Raw genomic sequence first — 27,275 nt, 5'->3', positions numbered from 1 at the left:
CATTATTATTGTATGTCAAAAATGACAATTTGATATAGGTACTAATCGACGGGTCTGAGCATTTTTCAAAAAACAATTAGTATTTTAATTATTGAATTTATTCCAAATTACAGACATAACTTGGTTATTCTCTATTATCTTGTAAATGGTAGAGAATAAAAATTTGATATTTTGCAGTTTAACTTTACACACCCTATCAAAATAGCTATCAAAATGACAGTGTTGTCATTTAAGAAAATCAACGATGACGTCATATCTCTAAATTGAAACACCCTGTATACATTATTTTTTTACGTTAAAAAGGACAATTTGAAATACTAATCGACGGGTCTGAGCATTTTTCAAAAAAACAATTGGTATTTGAGATATTGAATTTATTCCAAATTACAGACTCTCTCTGTATAATTGTTAGTTTGGATATTCGAAACCTTCGAAAAAAAATCCACATCGTCCAGTTTCAAAATATTTTGGTCGATCCTTCATAACTCGAGATCTTCTTTCTGTGTCTTCTTCAGAATCAGATGACTAGAACCGATCCAGATTTTAGATAAATTGTAGTGCTTCCATATTATGAATAGTACCAAAACAGAACTTATTAAAATAAAAGAATACAAAATTATAACTAATATAATATTATAGAATAACAACACAAAAATTAAGGCAAGAAGCAGATTATTGACAAACGTCACAATTACATCGGTCAAAATTGTAAAAATATAACGTCACTTTCAACTAGTAGGTAATACCTAAAAAGTTTAGGGGAGATCGCAAACGTATCCTACACGATAAGGTAATGCTTAAGCGGTTTAGGCAATTCTTAACGTATGATGAAATCAGGCATAAGACATCTAACGAATGGTAAAGTAGCAGGAGCTGGCAATATACCAATTGACTTTATGCCAGTAAATTTAAGTTCAAATCCGACCTTATACCGGCCTTCCTAGAATTACTATTTGATTCTTTTTATTCAAGCACCATTTAAGTAATGGTAGGGGAGCCCAAGCGGGGATTTTTGCAGTTACTCGAGCGCGTCAGATTAGCATATGGGAGAAACCTAGTACCCTGCAGATGAACCTCTACCATATATTGGCTCTTAACACAGGGGAGTTCGTTAAGGGGGGCCCGAAAAAAAAAATCTATCCTTAAAAATACTCGAAATTGTCAGATTAAGATAAGGTAAGTTAAGTACATGCAAAAGAGTGTATATTTCAAAAATCTGACGATTTGAGCAGGGGGTAAGGAAATGGGTGAGTCCCAAAGTTTCACAAGAAATAAGCGAATATGTCGCGAAATAAATGACAGATCGAAAAACTAAAAAATATGTGCTCAATATATTTTAAAAATCTATCGAATGATACCAAACACGACTTCCCACGGAGAGGGGTGGGGGGTAAATTTAATATTTTAAATACGAATCCCGCGATATTTCGCGAAATGAACATCAGATCGAAAAACAGTAAAATACACTTATTCGATACTTTTAAAAAATCTATCGAATGGCACCAAACACGACTCCCCAAGGAGATGTGGTGGGGGGTTACCTTAAAATCGTAAATAGAAGCCCCCATTTTTTATTGCAGATTTGGATTCCTTACGTAAAAATAAGTAACTTTTATTCGAAACATTTTTTCGAATTATGGATAGATGGCGTTATAATCGGAAAAAACGATTATTGGAAATGGAAAATTAAATTAAAAAATGGCAAGCGCCCACTAAAATGGAAAATTTTACTTAAATTTTTTTGGTTTTAGGACCTACTCTTCACAACCCAATAGGTCCCCATAACGCTCGAGTGACTGCACATTTAGCATACTTTGCTCCCCTACCATAACAAGTTTTCCAATTCTTGACCTTTCCCCAAATTTAAAAAATCCGTCACATTATTTTTAAACATTATTCAACCTCCAACATAAAATTTCTACTAAAGTCACTATAAATAACCAAATTTGTTTATCTCTCACGCTACTCATACCATTTTCATAAATCAAATTTATGAAAAAAAAATAACTACACGTAAGTACCTGATATTTAGTATAATGAAAACGATTATAAAACAAATGAAATTAAAATTGTTGAAAAGATCAAGCGGTACGTTATATTCTTGGAACATTTATTAACCGAAACATTGAATCATAATAATTTAACTATTTGTTGATGCTTTTTTTGTCACGTAGAACCTATTTGTTGAAACATATTATTTGCTTTAAATAATATATTCCTAATTATCTGAATGTTGTAATCAATTATGTCAGAGAAGTTTACTTTACTTTTTCGTGTTTCGATTTTCAAATTTATTGGCCCGGTACTCGGGTACGTTTTTTGTGGTATGTTGCAATTTTTTTGTCTGTTTCATGTCTATGACCTAATGTTGTGCAATGATTACTTTTCAAGTATCGAGTAATTACAAGTACTGTTTTTATAAGTATTCGACACTTTGTATCAGCGAAAGGTTTCATTTTAATAGGCAAAACTGAAAGTTCTAGAGGCGATCTGGTCGCAAGCAACGTTCATAGTAATTGAGAGACATAAAGAACTGATGCAGCATACCGCATACCTAACATTTGCACGGTAATGAGAAGAGCGGGAAGGATCCGTTTGCATTCGACAACCAGCATAAACTCTTCCACGCTGCATAGAGTATAGAAGTACGGAAAGAACAATTTCAGAAAACTTTATGGCGAATTATGAATTTTAAAAATAAGAAAAGAAACCAAACCTGAAGTAGTCAAACAATTATTTCTAAATTTTCCAAAATCAGAGTTCTACAAAATATGTCAAGTAATGACAAATTATTATCAAAACTCTCTCAGTAGACCAGGGCGCATCTGTAAAAATATTAGTACATTTGGACGTTGAGAGGTGACTCAAATTATTTTGCAGAAATTTCTTGAAAATAACTCAAATAATAATATTTAAGTTATCCTCCCTCTCAAAAAGGTCCGGAACATTGTTTAAATAATCAAAATGTCAAAAAATGAAGGAAAAATTAAATGTTTTTCTTCGTTTTTTGTTTATAACTTTAAAAGTATTAATTTCCGAGAAAAGTTGTACTGACATAAAAGTTGCGAAATTAAATTTCCTATAATATAGAATTGGTTAAGAATTTAAAAAATAGTCACCCTTGTTGCAAAATAGCAATAATTGCGAAAAAAACATACAAAAACAAGTATTCGCATTTTACGTTTTTCAACCATTTATGTTACACTTAGGACCTTCATATTTCACTCAGAAAAACTTTATGATACAGTAAAACAATATTGTAAATTTCATTGAGATCAGTTCAATAGATTTTGCAAAATAAATTTTGCAATCCAGCTTTCGCAAAAAAAATTCATTTTTTCAAAATTTTACAGGACGGAAAATAAAGCAGATATCACGTTGAAATTTTTTTGCATATAGAAGTTTACTGTACCTTTCATTTGCAATTTTGAAAAATTAAAATCAATTAACTACCACGGCGTCAGGAATTTTTTTAAATAAACATTAATTATTGGTGCTACTCGCAGGACAGCGGATAGTTTGCTCTTATTGGGCATTCCAATGACCTTTGATAATGATTGATACATTTTAATTTTTATTACATTTCGATATAAATAAATAAATTTGTTTATTGCAAAATAAAAACACATACTCTATCCTTTGAAATAACACTCTTATTAGCAAAAACTTTATTGTTCATATATTTTAACTTAGAGAATAAAAGTTTATTATTTTTAAACATATGCAATTGTTTAAACAATATTTCACAAACAATAATAAAATTAGTTTGATTTTTGTGGAATTAAAATATTAAAATATAACAAAATATAGAGTAAGAAAATAATATATTAGATAAAGATTGGAAGAAATTTTGGTGGAAATCAACTTGTGTGAATAGAACACCGCTGTCCTGCGCGTAGCACCAAAAATTAATGTTTATTTAAAAAATTTCTTGACGCCGTGGTAATTAATCGATTTAAATTTTGCAAATTGCAAATGAAAGGCACAGTACACTTTTATAAGCAAAAAAAATTTCAACTTGGTATCTGCTTTATTTTCAGTCCTGTAACATTTTGAAAAAATGAGTTTTTTTGCGAAAGTTGGATTGCAAAATTTATTTTGCAAAATCTATTGAACCGATCTTAATGAAATTTACAGTATTGTTTTACTGTATCATAAAGTTTTTCTGGGTGAAATATGAATGTCCTAAGTATAGCATAAATGGTTGAAAAACGTAAAATGCGAATACTTGTTTTTGCATGGTTTTTTCGCAATTATTGCTATTTTGCAACAAGGGTGACTATTTTTTAAATTTTTTACCAATTCTATATTGTAGGATATTTAATTACGCAACTTTTATGTCAGTAAAACTTTTCTCGGAAATGAATACTTTTAAAGTTATAATCAAAAAACCAAGAAAAAAATCGAATTTTTCCTTCATTTTTTGACATTTTGATTATTTAAACAATGTTCCGGACCTTTTTGAGAGGGAGGATAACTCAAATATTATTATTTGATTTATTTTCAAGCAATTTCTGCAAAAAAATTTGAGTCACCTCTCAACTTCCATCTCAAAACAGATGCGCCCTGGACTACAGCTTCATACATCACATGGATCTAATTTTGATATTATACAAATAGCCCGATCAGGGAACACAAAATTTTACGAAAACCTCCAAAAAAATAAAGGAAGGATGAAAATTTGGAAATAAGTAGTTGAAATTGTCTATTATTATATAAGAAGAAGTTTACAATTCTACATTCCCTCCATTTTACAAAAATTGGGAAATACGGGGTGAAAAATATTTTCTCGGCAGTGAAAAAATATACGTTCAAGCTAGGCCCGGCATTGGATAAAATGACTAATTCTATATCTAAGCAACTTTTGTTCTAGAGTTTTTTCACTAGGTCAATACTTTTTGAGTTATTTGCGAGTGAATATGTTCATTTTTGACAAAAAAACATGTTTTTGGACGGTTTTTCGCAGATAACTCAAAAAGTAAGTATTCTAGCGAAAAAAATATTCCTAGTAAAAATATAGCTTATAAAAAATTGAAAAAAATGGTGTACGCGTGAGGTCTGCAGACCCAGTAGAAGCAGAGTTGTAGCTAATGAAAAGTAGGTTCTTCTTCGTCAAATTCCAAATCGAATATTTCAATGTGAAATAACCAAAAAACAGAGCACTTTTCGGTGAAAATTTAATACAACTTTTTAAAGTGTTTAAAAAAAGGTATATTTTCGTTTAAAAAAAACTTCTTACATTAAAAATAAGTGAGTTACGCTCAAAATATTGTTGGTCCCTTTTATTTTTTGGTACAAAAATCGCGAAAATCACCCCTAATTAGCTTCCCAAATAAAATTAATCGTTACCGCATCACAAGTTACTTCACTTATGTATTGTTTATATTATTTTTAAGTTTCATTGGTTCAAAGTGCTTATTTTTGAAAAAAATTGGGTTTAAAATAAAACATTTTTTTAATTTTGAAAAAAAATGGAATTGTTCACGGAATTAACTTAAAAATTATTAGTATGTAATACCAAAAATCTTAAAGAGTAACAAAATGTACCTTTTGCTTTTCTGAATATTTTTGCTTTTTTGTTTTCTTGTTAGACAAAAATTGGTTATGCTATGCCTGTTCAAAATTTGCCTAAACTCGTGATTAGTTACTCGTTCAAGCCATTTTAACTACAGCTCTTTCAAAAATAAACACTTTGAACCGATGAAACTTACAGATCATATAAATAATACATAAGCAAAGTAACTTGTGAAGTGGTAATGATAAAATTTATTTGTGATGCTAATTAGGGGTGATATTCGCGATTTTTTTACCAAAAAATAAAAAGGACCAACAATATTTTAAGCGTAAGTCACTTACTTTTAATGTTACAAGTTTTTTTAAAAAACAAAAATAAACCTTTTCTTAAACACTTAAAACAAGTTGAAATGAATTTTCCCCGAAAAGTGCTCTGTTTTTTGGTTATTTCCAGAGCGCGAGGATATATATCGTGATATATATCATGATATTTATATTATATATATCGTGATATATATATATATATATATATATATATATATATATATATATATATATATATATATATATATCAGTACTTTATCTTTTTTACTAATTTTTACATAAGAAGGTTAAAACCAACGACAATAATTGCTGTCGCCCTAGAAATTAGGATTCAACTGGAAAAAGATCTGAGTGATCAACCAATTCAAATTAAGAACTTTTATTACAAAAGGAGGAATATGGCTCTAAGTTTGCCTCATTTTTTGGCAAACGTACTGGACCGTCGCTTTTTGAGAGAAAGACATTACTACCGAACAAAAAGAACAATCTTATGAATATTTTAATTCAACCAACACAGATTTTGTTCCGTTTGTAATGGCCCTAACTTCGAAGTCTAAACCTTTTCCGTCTTTCATGTATGGTCCAAATTTCAAAAAAAAACATCTCCATTATTATGGCGGAAGTCTGTTCCAATCGCTGAATCTGCTTGGCCTGATAAAAACATATTTATCGAACGAATTAACCAATTACTTACAGCAGTAGCCTTAACGGCAGGCATTGAAAGGTGCTATTCAAGCTTTGGACTTGTGCATTTTAAATTACGAAATAATTTAGCAACCGAAAAGACTGCTAAACTTGTATTCAGTTTAAATATTTAAACAGTTCTTCATACCAAAAACATGACAATTTGGAATGGATTTGGCCTGAACAAGAAACTGAAAGAAGGGAAAATGAAGAGGCAGAATTAAGTCTTGGGTGCTTTACTGGTTTTGATTCAGACACTTCCGATGTTAAACCATCATCTTAATTAATTTTCTAAATTTTGATTTTATTTTTTAAATGTTCAGAATTTTAAGCTATTTTGGAAAAATAGAAATACCTATATGTTTAAATTAATGTTTTCAGTATTTTTACTTAGTTGTTACTTGGATACCCATATCATTTTGTTTTCTGTTTATATAACATACTACCATGCGTACGTTTATATTTTTGTATTTTTTATTTAAGTAAAAATATATCTTTTATACTGTTACATTCTACATTTAGAGTCTTATTTTGGTCAATTTAGTTTTTCTATTGAAATGTTTTCCAAAATATCATAAATATCACATTCTGGATATATATCATATATATCCGATATTTTGATATTTATGTAAATATCATGGATATTTTGTGCCCTGATTATTTCACATTGAAATATTCGATTTGGAATTTGATGAAGAAGAACCTACTTTTCATTAGCTACAACTCTGCTTTTACTGGGTCTACAGACCTCAAGCATACACAATTTTTTTCAGTTTTTTATAAGCTATATTTTTGCTAAGAACATTTTTTCGCTCAAATACTTTTTGAGTTATCTCCGAAAAACCGTCCAAAAGCATGTTTTTCTGTTAAAAATGAACATATTCACTTGCAAATAACTCGAAAAGTATTGATAGGGAAAAAAACTCTATAGAACAAAAATAGCTTAGAATTAGTCATGTTATCCAATTTCGGACTTATTTTGAATGTATATTTTTCACATTCGAGAGGGGGGTATTCCCCTCCGTTTTTGTAAAATGGAGGGGATGTAGAATTGTAAACTTTTTCTTATATAATAATAGACAATTTCAACTACCTATTCCCAAATTTTCATCCTTCCTTTATTTTTTATTTGGGGTCAGATTGTTCTTTGATCGAGCTAAAATATCTTATTGTATTAAATAAAAAATTATTATGACCCATAAATTTACTTTTCTCCTTTTAGTTTGTGGCCCATATCATAGAGGAATTAATCTTGCAGCCGATTCTAGTACTATGTTTATAGAAAATTAGACATACGAACTTCTTTATATAATTTATAAATGAGGCTATCAAAGCAACAGTGGTCTAAGCCCAAAAACGAAGTTTTGAGATAAATGCAATCTTTGCATTCGTGTTTCCAGTATATTTGATTAACACAACCAGAAATTATGTAGCGCCATCTAGCCAAATATAGAGGTAAGTTGTGTGGACCACTGTTAATCCCAAGTTCTAAAGTTGCTGCTTTTATTGATATTCAATGTTGATAATTCACTGTTGCTCTGAGTACCTCAAATCACTTGTCAAATGTGGAATTTGAAATTGTATACACAACTTAAAAGCTTACCTTGGTCTTCCCCATTCATCAACGGGTCTTTCTATTTTTTCGCCATGTCCCAACAGCATATTTCGGTAGTTGCTTACTTTAATATTCACCGTTTCTTCAGTAAAACTGAAATAAATTCAAATTTATGTATTAATTAAAAGAAAAACCTCATTGGGAAAAAATTATACAGATGTAAAATCATGTTACAGGGTATAAACACATAAGATGTTGATAATTAATAACTTAAACCAAGTAGTTAACTATTTCTGTACGCAAACGCATGATTATTTATAAAAAAATTATGCAAGTAATAATTTCTATTAATTTCATTAAGGGCCCGTTCACATGAGAAGCGCTTAACGCGCGTTAAGCGCCAACGCGTTCCAAGATGGCAGCTTTAATTTTTAATATTTTGTCGAGATATTTGGCACACATAATCGTAATTATCGTAATATAGTAAAGAATGGCGGTACAGAGCCCAGTTTGAGAAATATAGTAGTATGAGGAAATTACTCTGTAATTAAATAAAATATTGCAAAAACGACCTTTGCAGTTTTAACAAGAACAAAAAATACACTTTCTTCAATAATACACTTTTTTATCCCATGCCTAGATTTTGTGTCACATTGGAAAAATCGATTATCTATAACAAGAAATCGAACTTGACTGGCTTGGCAACATTTAGCGCGCCTATGAGTATAATAATTATTGTTTTTGATAGTATAATGTCACTGTAACTGTCGTCAGTAAATTAAATTAAACAAATTTTGGTTTTGTTACTTAGTAATACAAAAAATTCTTCTAATTATTATCTGGTTGAATGCTCCAATATGTATATGAATTTTACAAATAAAAAGCAGATATCGAGCACTGAGTTTTATTACATTTTGCCCAGGTACTTTCGCTCTAAGGGCATCTTCAGGGGTTTGTCCTCCAAAGTTTGTAGTCCCAAAAATTTTATTATTTTTATTAATCTTTTTAAAACATTTATTCCATGTTTATTTCATGTCTCATCATAATTTGTTCTTGAAAATCAATAGCAGTTTTATTTTTTAATTTTTTCTTTCCCTTTTTTAAAGTGTTCCGTGTGATTTCTGCTTGTTTCGTGTCGACGTAAGATTATGATAAGCTTTAAATCCACTTTAAATGCAGATAAGTATAATACCTGATAATATTAGCACTTATTATTAGAACTTAGTACTCAAATATTGAGTCATAATTTAGCAGTTCAAGTATCAGATGATAATGTAGAATGGAAACCACTTTTAAAATTATTATTTCTGTCCTCGTTTTATAAAATTATAATAAAAAAATATTTTTAAGAAACGCTTTTCTTTAGTTACTAAAGTGACTAAAATTAAACATATTATAAAAAAATCAACTAAAAAGCAAAAAAATAAAAAATTTGAAAAAATCTAATAATTCGAATAAACGGTTTTCGCACCACGATTTTCTTTAACGAATGTGTTAGATTTTTCAATTTTTTTATTTTTTGCTTTTTAGTTGATTTTTTTATAATATGTTTAATATTAGTCACTCGTAACTAAAGAAAAGCGTTTCTTAAAAATATTTTTTTATATTTTTTTTATTCTTTTTAATACTTTTTAGTCTTACACTTTTCAAACATTAAAATATATCGTCATGTTTATTAAAATATGTATAAAACATATGATGTACAAACATGAAAAGTAGTCGGAATCGGCAAAAAATTGAAACTTTATTGTTTATTTATGAAGCATAACGTAAACAATTAACGTAAAAAGTGAAATTATGTATAGTTCATATAATTAGCTACAATCTGTAAAAGTTTCAAGTTTCTTCATTGTAAAAAACAAGAGAATTTAAGCATTTCCCGTTACAATCGTTTTTTATTTAAACAATTAATAAATAAAAATTTTTTTATTGACTATTCGTGTATTGTTCCCGCAAATGCATATGTCTGCAAATTTTTATTCATTTGCATTGAAGAAAAGGCTGTCAAATTAACGTCCAAAGATTTGACCCAAACGATTGAATTAAAGAAAAGCGTTTAATTAATTATTACGACAAAACGAATTCTAATGTTAATTGTAGCACAAAACGTCTCTACCGGTGGTTTTTCTAAGACTACGATAAAAACACGAATTTTTTGAATTCGAGTTTTGGTTGAAGTTTTGTTTCGTATCGTATTGAAATTTGACACGAATGAACGCCGATTTATATACATATAAACAAATATATAAGCGTTCAAAATTTGAAACTTTATTGTTTATTTATGAAGCATAACGTAAACAATTAACGTAAAAAGTGAAATTATGTATAGTTCATATCATTAGCTACAATCCGTAAAAGTTTCAAGTTTCTACATTGTAAAAAACAAGAGAATTGAAGCATTTTCCATTAAAAACGTTTTTTTATTTAAGCAATTAATAAACATAAAAAAAATTATTGACTATTTGTGTATTGTTCCCGCGAATGCATATGTCTGCAAATTTGCATTTATTTGCATTGAAGAAAAGTCAGTCAAATTAACGTCTAAAGATTTGATGCAAACTATTGAAGTAAAGAAAAGCGTTTAATAAAAACGCTGGGAACCGTCAATTTTTATATACAGAGAGAGTCTGTAATTTGGAATAAATTCAATATCTCAAATACTAATTGTTTTTTTGAAAAATGCTCAGACCCGTCGATTAGTATTTCAAATTGTCCTTTTTGACATACAATTATAATGTATACAGGGTGTCCCAATTTAGAGATATGACGTCATCGTTGATTTTCTTAAATGGCAACACTGTCATTTTGATAGCTATTTTGATAGGGTGTGTAAAATTATACACAACTGCAAAATATCAAATTTTTATTCTCTACCATTTACTAGTTAATAGAAAATAACAAAGTTATATCTGTAATTTGGAATAAATTCAATAATTAAAATAATCATTGTTTTTTTGAAAAATGCTAAGACCCGTCGATTAGTATTTCAAACTGTCATTTTTGACATACAATAATAACGTATACAGGGTGTCCCGATTTAGAGATATGACGTCGTCGTTGATTTTCTTAAATGTCAATACTGTCATTTTGATAGTTATTTTGATAGGGTGTGTAAAGTTTTACACAACTGCAAAATTTCAAATTTTGTTCCCTACCATTTACAAGATAATAAAAAATAACAAAGTTATGAAAAACAAGTAATCAAATAATAATTGAATTTAATTATTTCAATTAAGCAAATACTCATAATGTTGCCCTCAATTATTGTCACATTGTCAAAGGGCAACGTTATCAGCATTTGTTTATTTGAAATAATTAAATTCAATTATTATTTAATTACTTGTTTTTCATGACTTTGTTATTTTTTATTATCTTGTAAATGATAGGGAACAAAAATTTGAAATTTTGCAGTTGTGTATAACTTACACACCCTATCAAAATAACTATAAAAATGACAGTGTTGCCATTTAAGAAAATCAACGATGACGTCATATCTCTAAATTGGGACACCCTGTATACATTATTATTGTATGCCAAAAATGACAATTTGAAATACTAATCGACGGGTCTGAGCATTTTTCAAAAAAAAAATTAGTATTTTAATTATTGAATTTATTTCAAATTACAGACATAACTTTGTTATTTTCTATTATCTTGTAAATGTTAGACAATAAAAATTTGGTATTTTGCAGTTATTTATAACTTTACACACCCTATCAAAATAGCTATCAAAATGACAGTGTTGCCATTTAAGAAAATCAACGATGACGTCATATCTCTAAATTGGAACACCCTGTATACATTACTATTGTATGTCAAAAAGGACAATTTGAAATACTAATCGACGGGTCTGAGCATTTTTCAAAAAAACAATTAGTATTTGAGATATTGATTTTATTCCAAATTACAGACTCTGTATAAATGTGCGCTTTTTAAACATGACTTTAAATGTACATTCATAACCTTTATTTTTAATGGAACACCCTGTATATTTTTATATTTTTAAAACCTGTTAACCAAACTGATCTTAACGAACTATGTCATGTAGGGTCTATTATGAATAATCGAGGGTGAAATAAAAACTCTAGGCTAAATAGAAGCTAATTATGGTTAGAGTACCAAAAAGCGAATTATGGGAACAAAGGAAATATGTTTACTAAAATAGTTAGTTTTTATAAATGCTTACCCTTGATCTTCTAAAAGATCAGCAAACTCTGCACATTTCAGCTCAATTTTTCTCTTCCTCTCATGATCCAAGATATCTTTATTGGGTTGTTTATTTGAAGCTGCATCAAAGGCTGCTAGTTCCTGTTCTGATTTGTATGTCTTATCCTTAGCTTGAGGCCTGACCAATGCCCAATTGCGTTGCACATGACCATTTGTTCCAGAGCCTCTCGGAGTTGGTAAGCCAATCCCATTATACATTCTTTATCTTAAAAAAAAAAAATTAAACTAATAGACATATCACTCACCAAAAAAAAGAGACAAGTCCAGCACCCCCGGCGCAACTGTTTTAAAACTACGGTTTGAAACTGATTGAGCTAGCAACTGTGCTGTGATCTCGGTAGCTTAAAAACACGGCGATTTGCTCACGAGACGGCCAGTCTGAAACTGGCTTCCAATAAATCTAAAACAGATTTTGTTCAACCTTCCTCCCGCGATCGCACAATTTGTTGTAGCACATTATTACATTTGGGAACCATAAAGGCACGATTCCGACATCGACGGCAGGCGGCAACTGCAAACGGCAGTTACAGTTATTACCATGACATACGTATTGTTACATACAGTTGTTACCATGACATATACGTACAAATTAATACATAGTGCAAAGTGAATTATTACTTTGAGTAATAGACCATAACGACGTCATTACTTTGCACTATTAATTTGTATATTTATTAGCAACTGCTGTCCGGTAGAACGTCAGTTGCTAAGAAATATACAAATTAATAGTGTAAAGTAATGACCTCGTCATGGCGACAACTCTAACTGCCGCCTGCAGACGGCAGTTATAGACGGAGAGGCAGCGCTGAAAAATCTCTTTGAATTTACTAAAGCTAGATTTTTCACAGTTGATTACTGTGAGTGTGTAGAGAAACATACTGCGGTCGGTCAAGCGAAACGTAGAACAGGAGTTACTGAGAGGGTATCAAAGTTGCTTTCCTACGAATGTAAATAAAACCATTTACTAAGGCTGAAAATCAGTACACACATTCTAAATTAAATATAAATAAAAGTTATTATAGTCGGTCAGCTGTATAACGGAACAGAGCCGGTCGGTCGGCCCCAATAGTCGATTGAGGAAATGAAGTATTTTGGCTCGCAATTTTTTCGTCCAGCATGGATTTACTTGAAAGTTTCACAGACGGTAGGGAATAGTCCAAGGATCATTTTCTATATCATGCCGCTATCATACGCTAAAACCTTGGGGGTGGTTGCCACCCCATCTCGGGGGTGGGAATTTTTTATTACATTTTAACCATGCAATTCGATGGAAAAAGTGATTCTAAGAAAAAAATGTTTTTTACATTTTCTTCGTAAAACTAATATTTTTCGAGTTATTCGCGCTTGAAAATATCAGTTTTTCGACGAAAAAATCGACTTTTTTAGAGGGTTTTTTGAGAAAACCTCGAAAAATATTCTATATATTTTTGGCTATAAAAAGTTTCTTCAAAAATGATTTTGTAGGATTTTTAAAGAGCTACAAGACTGTGTAAATTAAATTCCGTAAGATCCCTTAGTTTTTAATTGGGGAGGGTTTAAACGGCTAGAATAAGGGGGTGTTTGCTGGTAAATAGAGGTTCTAAACAGCTATATCTGGCTAACTATTCACTGTAATGAAAATCTATGCACAGGGTAATTTTAGTCATTAAAAAGCTACAATTTAGTAGTTTATAATTTTTTTCGTATATTCAGTATTTTCGGAGATATTTTGAAGTAAAAGGTGAAAAATACCAAATTGCAAAAAATCAACTTTTCGTTAAACTCCGATTTTTCCAAAATTAGGCATTTTAAATAGGTCAAACTCCTCAAGTGTATTGATAATATAAATATAAAAGGAACTACAGAAAGATGAAGACCAATTTTGAATTAGGAAGGTAGTTAGGGGGTTGTTTTCACTGATTTTTTCGTAGAGAAAAGCAGGTACCGACATTTTTTTGATTAAAAGTCGCTTAATTTTCATTCCAGAAACTTTTTATTATTTTTTTGAAAGGCATAATTGTATACTTGAAAAAATATTATTTAAGTTTTCCTCGAAAAATGCAAATTTTTTCCATTATTTGGCTTTGAATATTTCAAATTATGCATTTGATGAAAAAAGCTAACCTTTAACATGCCGTATCTCGGTTTGTATTGGTCTTAAAGATATTATTGGAAAAGAATTTGGTTTGTGTTACTAAAAGATACAATTTTGTAATCTACAGTTTTTTTGATTAAATGCATATTTTTTGAGGTATTCTCAAAAAACCCTCTAGTCGATTTTTTCGTCGAAAAACTGTTATTTTCAAGCGCGAATAACTCGAAAAATATTAGTTTTACGAAGAAAATGTAAAAAACATTTTTTTCTTAGAATCACATTTTCCATCGAATTACATGGTTAAAATGTAATAAAAAATTCCCACCCCCGATATGGGGTGGCAACCACCCCCAAGGTTTTAGCGTATGATAGCGGCATGATATATAAAATGATCCTTGGACTATTCCCTACCATCTGTGAAAATTTCAAGTAAATCCATGCTGGACGAAAAAATTGCGAGCCAAAAGCTTCATTTCCTCAATCGACTATTGTAGCCGACCGACCGGCTCTGTCCCGTTATACAGCTGACCGACTATAATAACTTTTATTTATATTTAATTTAGCATGTGTGTACTGATTTTCAGCCTTAGTAAATGGATTTAATTACCTTTGTAGGAAAGCAACTTTGATACCCTCTCAGTAACCCCTGTTCTACGTTTCGCTTGACCGACCGCAGTATGTTTCTCTACACACTCACAGTAATCAACTGTGAAAAATCTAGCTTTAGTAAATTCAAAGAGATTTTTCAGCGCTGCCTCTTGGTCTATTACATTTGTCACCATGATCCAGATGTCCAGAAGATTGTTATAAACAAAGAACTTGCAGAATTACATAACACCGATTTTGGGTCATTCTAAGCAAAAAATGTTGTTATAAGTTTTTCGTAGGATGCACAGTTTTCGAGATACACGCGGTTAAATTTTCAAAAAATCGAAAAATTGCAATTTTTGAACTCGAATAACTTTTGATCAACAAATAAAATAGCAATTCTGCTTGCCGCATTTAAAAAATCAAGTCGAATTATACCGGTTTTGATTACTTGTATTGCTGCAAATTATTTCTAATAAAAATTTTTTAATAAAAATACTTTTTTATTAATCCACAAGGAAAACGTTTTCCTGTAGTTGGCTGTATACCATTATAATACAAAAAAAAACGAATAAAATCCTTTAGAAAAAGGTATATATTTAGAATCCCTAAAAAGGGCTACATCACAGAACTAGTTTTCGGTTGGTTGACCAATCATCATCAGTGCTTACCTAAAATGAATATAACCTGATAAAATGATGCAAAGGTTTTAAAATTTTGACTACGGTTAAGAAAAGTTGTAGGTTATACTCACGTGATCTAACATGCTAACCACCAAAATATAATATTACAAAACTATGTGGGTAAAAACCCTTTAAAAGATTAAAAGTAATCCGTCAAGAAAACATTGAAGAAATATACGAACTTAAGCATGGATGTTTAAAATATTCCATGTAATACGCTCTAGGTACCATCTGAGCTCTGATTCGACTTGTTCACATATTGACAGTATGGTGGCAAGTGACGATGAAATGAATGGGGACTTCTGCATGTTCTGAACGATGACAGGACAGAAGTGACAGTTCGACAGGAAGTTGAAAATTTGACCTATCATATTTGAAGACTATGGTGTACAGCTTGTTAAATTAAGAAATGTAACAACACTCACTTCCACTGTGAAAAATAATCAATTAAAATTAAAATAAACTAGATGTTGTAGTTTTAAAAATGTGTATTCACGTATATTGTCAATAAAGTTGGTAGTCAAACCACATTACATACATTATTTTTATTCGAAAACTGAAATCAGTAATCAAATCCTATTGTCAATAGACCCAGGATTTAGAAAAGCAATTTTGTGTTGATTTGAAGTTATCGAATTATTTAACTTATTGGTAGCTGTTGGAATTTGTGTAAGTTTAAAAAGAGGTCACAGTGGGGGTGTGGAGTATACAAATGTCTTAAATAATCTAGGGGTATACATCATTAAAAAACACAAACTCAGACTAAGGCGACTAATTCCTAAGGACCCTGCAAGCTGCCCGGATCCCTAAGGGTTTAAAACCAAACCTGTCATAAGATGAAGTTGACAGTAGGGGAAGAGAGGATGGGTATGAGATGTCTATGAGAAAATTAATGAGAATGGAACATGAACGGGACCCAGTAAGAAAATAAGACTTTTTGATTTGGTTGTAATATAGATGAGTGTTATATGTTGGTAATGGCAGATTGAATAGATGGAGTGAGAATAGTCATATGTAGAATCATGGGGATGGGTTGTATATCGATGAAAATCTAGATAATATGGATGTAAAAATACAAAAAAATGTTTTGTTTTGCGAAAAATCGCTGTTATATAATTCTGCAAGTTATTTGTTTATAACAATCTTATCGACATCCGAATCAACTGTTAGCCAAAAAATTCGTGTTCTACGGGTCAAAATACATAAAGAAAACTTGGGTAAGTCCATCTAAATAAAGGAGGACGTTGTACCCCCCGCCACCCTGGCGACAGCACTGCTTCCTTAATCACAAATATATTTGTGTATCAAACAAACACTAAATGCACCAAAAAATCTGAAAATTAGCGTGTATAGTATCCTAAACCCTTTTTTTGTGCGTCATTAATTTTGACGTCATATAGGATTTTAAGAATGTCGCAAATCATTAAATGACATTTTACTTGAATCTCACAGTTTTCAGAATATTTATATTTATATAACCATCAATATTTATACAAATATTTGCCAAAATATTAATATTTAAAATAGTTTTATGTAAAATTGAATTGTAAATATAGTATCAAATTTCACTATAGACCGGTCTAGTTAGACTCAAAAATAGGAGTGAGGCTGCAATAATTACCGTCAAGCTGAAAATTGGCAGGATTGTTCAAAATACCATCATAAATGAAATCTAAAAAGTCCTCATAAATCCGACCCCTGCTAAAAAATTTACGCGGGGTCAAAGGTCACCAAATATGGTTTTTAGCGATTTTCAGCGAAACGAAGTTTTATCGTAAAATTAGCTCTAACAAAAAATGTAGATTAGATAATTATCTATAAAAAATATCTAATAGATATCTAATAAATTTTTTTCCTAAGAGGCACTGTTTTTGAGATACAACGATTCAAAGAATTGAAAGACTTCTAATCGTCATAATATATGTATTAGTACACCAGGTATATACATCACTGAAGCTGTAATACAAGTAAACATAATATTCTACGGCCAACTTAACTTATATTACACATAATAATATAAGATTATAAATATGATAATGTTTCTACTATACAGCTTGCGGTCTACCGAGGGATGCAATCCATAAGCTGTATTATATTACAGTGCCAACAAAAAAATCTTTACAAAGTGAATGTAACGCGAAAATAATAAGAATTATTTGAATTTTACGGCTTAATCCCAACAAAAATACACAACAAATGACAAAGTATTAACTTATAATAATTCTTTTTATTTATGCGCCTTAGTTCAATTTGCAAAGATGGGTTTTGTCGGAATAAACACGTTCGTCAGCTAATCTAATCACCCTACCTATTCTCTTCTCAGAAGGGTTTGAACATAATAATGAAAGACAACTTTCTAGGCAAAATGTTTATTGCTAAGTACTAATAAATACTTATGCAAATTACATCGTAATTTTCCTGGGTGGCGAAATCCTTCAGGTAGATGACATCCTCGAGGTATTAATTAGTCTTGAGTACTACTCCGGAGTGAAAATACGTGTTAAACCTATATTTTTTTATCGTGTATTTCGTGTATCGTGTTATTTTCATTGTTATAACAAAAATGTCAGAACATTGTTTTATTTGCGCTAAAATTTTAACTGAAGGTGAAATTGTTACCGTTGAACGTGGTATAAAAACATTAATCAATGCAAGTACTGAAAGAGCTGATGGATTTTTAGAATTTCTTAAACAGCAGAAATCTGTGACCATACATGTGGAGTGTCGTAAAAGTTATATTCGAAAGTGTTTTATTGCTGCAGCTATTAAAAGACAATATGAAAAACAAGAAGCCACATCGACCAAAATCCTCCTCTTACTAGAGCACGTGTAAGTGAACCAGCTTTTTGTTTTAAAAAACAATGCTTATTTTGCGGCCAGGAATGTAATGAAGAGCGTGAAAAAAGTGGCCATCTCTTCTCTCTATATGTATGGAGCGCCTAAGAAAACTACGTGCTTAGATAAGTTTCGATATGCATGTTTTTTTAAAAGTACTCGAAACAAAAAACAAGTGCAGTTATCTTGTCTTCCTCCAACCTCAGCGGCTGCTCACCAACGTCTTTTTCGGTTATATTACCAAGTTCAAGTGTGGCTTGGTTATCAGCTAGATCCAAAAGACTGTGGATGGAAATTAGTCGACAGTTGATTAGAACCAATTCAAACTTTACTCCCCCCTGCGCCGGAAAAACTCCTGAACACAATTTTTTGCAACTGTAAAAAGGGATGTAGCGCTAAATGTGGTTGCAAAAAAGTTGGACTGTTTTGTTCGGTAGCATGCACTAATTGTCAAAACCGGTCGTGCTCCAATGTTGAATCACCAACAATTGAGGATTCATTTGATTCTATCGAGGAGCCATGCGATGTGTCATTATTGGGACAATTTACTTGCACCCAGGATGAACAAGAAGAAGAAGAACAAAAAGAAGAAGAAGAAGAAGAAGAAGAACTAGAAGATGAAGAAGAGGAAGAAGAACAATGAGAAATGAGAAGAAGAACAAGGGAAGCAGAAGTATTAGAAAATTATGAACCAGTTTGATAAATTTCCCTTTTTTTAATTTATACCGCTTTATATAAAGTTTAATCATTTTTAACCCTTGTCAATATCAATTATTAAATGGCTTTAAATTAAACAGAATCATAACAGATCCGTGGAATAGGCCTACTGGGGAAACCATTTTAAAAAAACGCGCTAAGTACACTACCTCAAAGGTGGTGTGGAAACGTGTGCGCATATTATGACGATTACCACTTTTTGAATCGTTATTTCTCAAAAACGGTGGCTCCCAGGAAAAAAAGTAATAAAACATTTTTTATAGATAATTATCTAATCTACATTTTTTGTTAGCACTAATTTTACCATAAAACTTACCGTTTCGCTGAAAATTGCTAAAAACCATATTTGGTGACCTTTGACCCCGCGTAAAACTTTTAGCAGGGGTCGGATTTATGAGGACTTTTTAGATTTCATTTATGATGGTATTTTTAACAATCCTGCCAATTTTCAGCTTGATGGTCATTTTTGTAGCCTCGGATGCGTAAGTTGACCGGAGTACTATACAATATCCGAATATACCAATGACATAAAATATTTATATTTACGTCGTTGACAAATTTCGAACCTAGAAATTACAATTGTCATTTTACCATATAATCGATTATATTTGTGTCAAATTGTCTTTACTCGCCTCATTGATTGGTTATTACCTGTCAAGGAATAGGGCTTTTCATGGATTGTCATTTGTTTCGAGCGTCTGTCATATGTCACATAATATTAATATATCTACGTCATACGTCTTTGGTTTGTGTCGTGGTATATACCAATAACGTATGACGTAGATATAATATTATGTGACACATGACAGAAGCTCGAAACAAATGACTGTGAATGAAAAGCCCTATACATAATTTTCTAAGTTCAATGTATGTATAATAATCACAGAGGTATTTTTTTCTGTCACTTTCAACTATAATTCGTTAGAGAGAATTGGATAATTTGTGACGCACTGAAAAAAGGGTTTGGGACGGGCTATATCACAGCGTACGCTAAATAATGACGTCACTGGCTTGATGACGTTTCGTTCGCGTGTATCTAACTTTTTGATTTGAGTACAAGTTAGCGTGTACCTAGACACAGCGTACAAATATAAAGGATGAAAATGAATGATTGCTTTTCCTATTCAGCAATCATAATGTCTCTTCAGGAATAATAAATTGAAAAATATGCACCCCGTACATTCCCAAGGTCATTTCAATAAAAAACTGATAAAATCGCTAAAAAAATTGATAAAAAGGATATTGCCAGATATTTCATGTGTTCCAATATCTTATCGCTACAGTAGGTATAAAATATACACTTCACCGATTTAGTTATCAACTTTATTCGTGTATCTCAAGCTGAATTTAAAATGATTTATAAATATTTTCTTGTTTTCTTTGCAGTTTACGTAATGGCGAACGCAATTGCTTTAAATGATCAAGAACAGTTTGCTGAGTTTAAAGTAAGTAGTTTTGATTCCGTATTCATTTATCGATAACAATTTTTAAAAAAATGATAACGCAATGTAAATGTGAAAAACTGACTCATTTAAATATTGTGTTTGTTTATATGGAAGCCATAGTTGAAGTTTGTAATGACAATTAGATGTTTATCTAAAAAGATTTGACATTTTGATTTCCTGAGTGGCTTATGCAGATCAGTGTTGCCAAAACTCTCAGGCACATGTTGCTAGTAGATTAGTTAATCAGACGGCGTGGCAACGGCGCGCGTCTATTGTCCATAAGAAATATGTAGCCCTAGCCCTATCTACCCAACGTTCCGTTTCCAAGAGCGTAGGCGTAAATATTTTACGGCTATCCCTATTTTTCTTTCTTTCCACGGCAAATTACGAGTAGTAAAATTTAGTATGGAGATTAGTTGACAATGACATTGTCATCATTAACTTAGAGATGGCTTTTGAATGTTCTTGGATAACCGTTACATTTTTTTCACTAACTATGTATTCAGTGATTACAATAATTTATAAAATAAAAACTAATACTCGAGAAAAGAGAAAAAGTTATTTTTTTAATAATATATTGTTACTATGTAACCCTTGGATAAATTTTGACATCTTTAACAACAAAATACTCGGATCGCAGAATATATCCTGGTGTATTCTCTGCTTAGATCTTCCATAAAAAATAAACAATAAATAACTTTTTATTAATTTCACGTCTTAAATCAATTATTTATTAAATACACTATCAATATTATTTACTAAACAACTCAAAATATTCCTGAAGCCATGTCAAATATTTAGTAACCTTGTTTGTCACTGTCTTGTCACCACATTCTGTTCGACTGAGTGCATTGTATGACAAAGATAGCGAATGTTCGATTTGGAAAATATCCCCACGGACAGTGTTCATTTTTTTGGAATCCTGAAAAAACTATTAAATATTTTTGAAAAATTTAAACGCAGAATGAAAGACTTCATTATTACCGAGGGTAGAAAGTGGGAACTATAATCAATGAGTCGTGGGACAATACTCAAGAGATTTAATGTCGCATCGGTAAGGCAAAAAGTGCATTGTTGACTACGAGCTCTGTGTTCAAGAGCCATGACCTCACCCTAAAAACAAAAATAAGGCTCTTTAAATGTTACGTGTACTCAGTGCTTCTATACGGAGTATAAACGTGGACATTGAAGGCAGAAACTCTATCGAAACTTCAGGCTTTTGAGCTATGGTTGTACATAAGGATCCTGAAGATACCATGGACAGGCAAAGTCACCAATGAAGAAGTACTACGGAGGATGAACACAACCGCAGATTTAGTCAACATCGTGAAGGGCCATAAACTGCAGTGCTTGGGACATATAATGAGAAATCAAGGCAGATACGAGCTATTCCAATGCATTTTACAAGGTAAAATTGAATAAAAAAGGGCCCCAGGACAAAGAAGAATATCCTGGCTTGCTAACCTGAGAGCATGGTATAGAAAGACCTCAACACAACTATTCCGTATATCAACCAACCGTATAAGTCATCATAGCCAGAATGATCGCCAACGTTCGGAATGGACAGGCACCCTAAGAAGAAGAAGAAAGTCCCTTAGAATAAACAAAAAGTTTCTTTTGAATGAGATATTGAAAATTAAAAATCACACTACTTTTTCTCTTCTTTTTCACCTCTGTAACTTTTAAAATAAAAACAGAAGTTTTCAGGGACTTTCTACCCTCGGTAATAACGTAATCTCTCATTTTGCGTTTAAATTTATCAAAAATACTTATTAGTTTTCTCAGGATTCGAAAAAATGAATGTATTTAAATAGCATTGGAGCCGAAATTTTGCGCCTGTCCCCTGAACGTGAAACGCTTTATAGTAAAGAAAAATATTTATCGCTAAAAGTTAAAACGGATTTATTATACAGGGTGAGTCTGTAATTTGGAATAAATTTAATAGTTCAAATACTAATTGTTTTTTCGAAAAATGCTCAGACCTGTCGATTAGTATTTTAAATCTAAATTTTTTACATATAATGTATACAGGGTGTCCCAATTTAGCGATATGACGTCACCGTTAATTTTCTTAAATGGCAACACTGGTATTTTGATAGCTATTTAGATAGGGCGTGTAAAGTTAACTGTAAAATATCAAATTTTTATTCTTTACCATTTACAAGATAATAAAAAATAACAAAGTTATGTCTGTAATTTGGAATAAATTCAATATTTCAAATACTAATTGTTTTTTTGAAAAATGATCAGACCTGTCCATTAGTATTTCAAATTGAAATTTTTTACATACAATAATAATGTGTACAGGGTGTCCCAATTTAGAGATGTAATGTTATTTTTTATTATCTTGTAAATGGTAGGGAATAAAAATTTGTATTTTGCAGTTATGTTTAACTTTACACACCCTATCAAAACAGCCATCAAAATGACAGTGTTGCCATTTAAGAAAATCAACTGTGACGTCATATCTCTAAATTGGGACACCCTGTATACATTATTATTGTATGTAAAAAATTTCAATTTGAAATACCCTAATCGACAAATCTGAGCATTTTTCAAAAAAACAATTAGTATTTGAGCTATTGAATTGATTCCAAATTACAGACCCACTCTGTATGTGTGTGTATTAATTCGCACTTAGGAGCTTAAAACTCACAATAGAAATCACACGATCACTATTCGCTCTGAGCTTCACTGATGTCGCTAACTAGCGGATTACTAATGCAACTTTCGCTGGAAACTATGTCTTACATTTTTCACTATTCTGTCATTTTTTTTTAATAATTCATATGGGTTTTTAGCAAAAGTTCCAGAAAGCTTACGAATCTTCAGACGAGGAAAACAATAGGTTTAAGATATTCCAAGACAATTTGCGAAAAATAGAAGAGCACAATAAAAAATATGAAAAGGGTGAAACTACATATACCATGGGTGTAAATCAATTTTCTGATTTGTCTCCTGAAGAATGGGCTAATAGAAACCATGGATATAGGCCAAGACCAAATCATCAATAATACAAAATGTTATTAAAAATGAAAAAAATTCTCTTATTTGAAATGAAATCTTCTGTTCCTACTTTAAACCAAAAACCAATTTTATTATTGATGTACTCCAAATACTTTTAATAAAATAGTATACATATTGTATGTGTATTATTTTAAAAATATTTTGGCTCACAAAATAAACACAAAAACCATAGAAGTTTTATTAATGGTTTTTTTTTTCGAGGGGACACTGAAGTCCCAAATCTTTAAATCGTTGTGATTTTTTATCGTCTAGAAGAATTAGCAATATAAATTCTGGACCTATCAGATGATGTCAAACTTAATGAAAATTAAGACAGCGAATCTGACAATAATGAAATAAAAATTGTTGGTCCATCTGTATATTATCGAGAAAGCGAAGTAGCTGAAAATGATGTAGATGAGATGGAAGAATCAGACGTAGAAGACAGTGTGGTTGAAGACGAACTAAATGAAAAAATTTACCCTCTTGAAGCTGACCGAAAACGGCATAAGAAAGATGTTGTCGTAAGAATGTCGAAGTTCTTAAAGATTACAACTTAGAAAAAGGAACAGCGAGTCCAGAGTTCGCAGGATGCACAACGCAGTTTTGAAAAAATCATTACAAAGTCGTTTTTATCACTCCGAAAAAAGTTTAGTAAAATAGAGTCATTTTTGGCTTAATAACAATTTGACTATCGAGTAAATCTACTTTAGAATTTCAAAAGCTGGTATTTTTACACGAATTTTCAGAAAAAACTTTTTGCCTAGGTTAATTAGGCTCAAAGTTAGCCACTTTTATTATTTAATTCGCAGTTACTTCTATATACATCAAATTCTCCTGTAACAGTGTTAGTTACCACACTACTCCGAAACGGCTTTTCCGATTTTTATGAAATTTTACACGTATATCCTATAGGACGGAGAAGAGGTTTTAATCAATTTTTTATACCCATAAGTTATAAGGGGGCTGCCCCCCTGACATTTTTTTTTATTTTTTTGGACAAAATTATCTATCTTAATTTTATATGATGTAGAATGAAAAAATACATACAACTCTTAATTTTCACTCTTTTATCACCAACCCCTATTTGTTAATAGCCATCTATATATTTACATCTATAAAATTCCCCTGCCAAAGTGTTAGTTTCCATACTCCTCCGAGACCGCTTGACCGATTTTTATGAAATTATATATGTATATTCGGTAGGTCTTAGAATCGATCGTAATCTATTTTTCATATCCCTGAGTGATAAGGGGAGTTCCCCCTAACATTTTGTAGTGTTAGGTGGGGATGTGTGTACATAACGTACTCTATAAGACTACAAGTACATACAAATTAAAAAAATTATGATCAAAATCCATCAACAAGCTCCGGCAATATTAATCGCAGCATATGTTTGCAGAATCAGTGTCATTTTTTGAGTGCACGGATTTTATTAATTCCCCTCCACCGACCACGAATTAATTTCGTTCGGACGCCATTTTTAAAACTTAATTAACCACTCTGTTGAGGTTCAAAGTTTACTCAATCTTTTACACATAAACTATATATCTTCAACTTCAAAATGGCTCAAGTTAGGTTGCTTAATTGTTATAAACAAAGTAGCCGTCAATTAAATAAAAAAAGTGGCTAACTTTGACCGTAATTAACCTAGGCGAAAAGTTTTTCTTTGAAAATTCGTATAAAAATACCAGTTTTTCAAATCTCACTGTAGTTTTAGCCTACATTTAATATTAACAAAGTTATTCAAATTATTTATAAGCCAAAAATGACTCTATTTTAGTAAAATATTTTCTGAGTGATAAAAATGAACATTTAATATTAACAAAGTTATTCAAATTGTTTATAAGCCAAAAATGACTCTATTTTAGTAAAATATTTTCTGAGTGATAAAAATGACCTTTTAATGATTTTTTTAAATGCATTGAAAATATGATTATTCTTCTTTCATATTCTTTTCACAGAATTGCTATATCATTATTATTTTCTGAACAATAACATTGCGAAAAAAAAGTTCTTTGCGATAAACAAATTGAATAAAATTTAAACTAATTGAGGAATCGTCTTAAAAATTTTTGTGCATTGTGTGGACTGTTTGACTCAACTTTTCATGCAATATAAAAGTCTTAAATTCATTTTCGCAAAAGTTATAGCAAATTTTTTATTTTCAAAATTTTACTTTTATGTTGCAATATCCTAAGCAACAAATGATCGGACCAAAATTCAAAAAGCTCTAGTTTAAACCTTGGCTCATCTACTAAAAGAAAAATATTATAAATAAGATATTTAATTACCCAATTTTTACCTGTAGCGATTTAAACGAAAAAACTCCCATTTTTGATACTTGTTTTGTTAATAACTAAATTTCTCGTCCAAACTGTGACGGGCATTTCTGTATTTATAATGTATTAGGTATATAGTACCCAAAAAACTCATTTGCAACCTGGCTTCTCAAGTGTCCCGAACATGGTATATTTTTGCCTTATTTCCCTGGTGTATAAATGATAGCCATCAAATTACCACAGACAATAAAGATACGTCACTTAAAATTCGACTGATGATAGGTACACTAAACAAGCAATGTACTACATATTATCAGTGTTGTTCTGAAGCTATTTCCTTGTGGCATTTTTATGATTAACTATTTTTATGGGAAATAAGCCACAATTAAATTGAAAAAAATAATTTTGTTAACGTTTCGACGCCCAAATCGGGTGTCGTTGTCAAAATACAAAATACTACTAAAATAAACAAAAATGTTGTTGCTAAGTAAAATATTCTTCTAATAATTTATTTAATCTGACTCATTTATATTGGCAATTCAGACATACATATATTATACATTTTAAAGTAGAATACTTTAAAATGATATTGCCAATATTTATGAGTTGCGTTTCTGGGACGACTTTACTGAAAGATAGTTCATTCGATTACATTAAATCAACCCCAACTCAAGAATAAAATCAAAGAAGCGGCTCTAATTATGTAAATGAAACCAATTGTGTCGCAAATTCCTCGGTAGAATGCAGTAGGATGTGGTTACCCATACTGAAAGAGGTAGACAATAGAAAGAAAATACCACGATTAGTAAGTCAATAACATATCGAGTTCATATTTTATATTTTAGTATTACTTATTGTATATACAGCGTGTCTACTTAAGTTGGAAACATATGGGAAACTTTTTTGTTATTCATTTTACGAAAAAAAGTTATTCTTTATAAAAAGTTCTGCATGCTCTAAAACCTAAGATTCAATCATCAGGTATCAAATTTTGTCAATATTATACGAGGTATGTCAAAAAATATGAACTTCGTTCAAGAGTAAAGTACCTTTATTTCTCTCAATATCGAAAATTCTTATTATGAAAAATTGTTTGGAAATAAAAACTAAGATCAAATATGCAATTACATGCTTCTAATTGAAAAAGGATATTTTCCAAATTGTTCTCAAATTTATTGATACTAACTTCGTTTTTATTTATTACACATACGATAACTCTTTTATTATTACTTTTACGGAAAAAAGGTATTCTTTATAAAAAGCTCTATATGTCCTAAGACCAAAGATGCAACCATCAGATATCACATTTTATTAATTTTATACGACGTATGTCAAAAAATA

At 30.7% G+C, this 27,275-nt stretch overlaps 2 protein-coding genes across 3 annotated transcripts in view; one reads left to right on the top strand and one right to left on the bottom strand.

Annotated features, from left to right (window-relative positions):
* Positions 1 to 27,275, bottom strand: part of LOC114328565 (serine/arginine repetitive matrix protein 2) — a 186,230-nt gene that overhangs the window by 147,726 nt on the left and 11,229 nt on the right. For both annotated transcript variants that reach the window (XM_028277446.2, XM_028277447.2), the window contains exons 2-3: positions 12,264 to 12,509; positions 8,126 to 8,230 (exon numbers count right to left, since the gene is read on the bottom strand). In XM_028277446.2, the coding sequence (XP_028133247.2) occupies positions 8,126 to 8,230; positions 12,264 to 12,502 (344 nt within the window). In that variant the 5' untranslated portion in view covers positions 12,503 to 12,509. The remainder of the gene's footprint in view (positions 1 to 8,125; positions 8,231 to 12,263; positions 12,510 to 27,275) is intronic.
* LOC114328566 (cathepsin L-like proteinase) lies at positions 20,458 to 23,788 on the top strand. Its single transcript, XM_028277448.2, has 2 exons — positions 20,458 to 20,646; positions 23,448 to 23,788. The coding sequence occupies exons 1-2, from the start codon at positions 20,554 to 20,556 to the stop codon at positions 23,658 to 23,660; spliced, it is 306 nt and encodes a 101-aa protein (XP_028133249.1). The 5' UTR covers positions 20,458 to 20,553; the 3' UTR covers positions 23,661 to 23,788.

Source organism: Diabrotica virgifera, chromosome 7, assembly GCF_917563875.1.
Source record: "Diabrotica virgifera virgifera chromosome 7, PGI_DIABVI_V3a".
NCBI lineage: Eukaryota > Metazoa > Arthropoda > Insecta > Coleoptera > Chrysomelidae > Diabrotica > Diabrotica virgifera.
The sequence above is the reverse complement of the archived record's forward strand: the minus strand, read 5'-3'. Positions and strand labels throughout refer to the sequence as shown.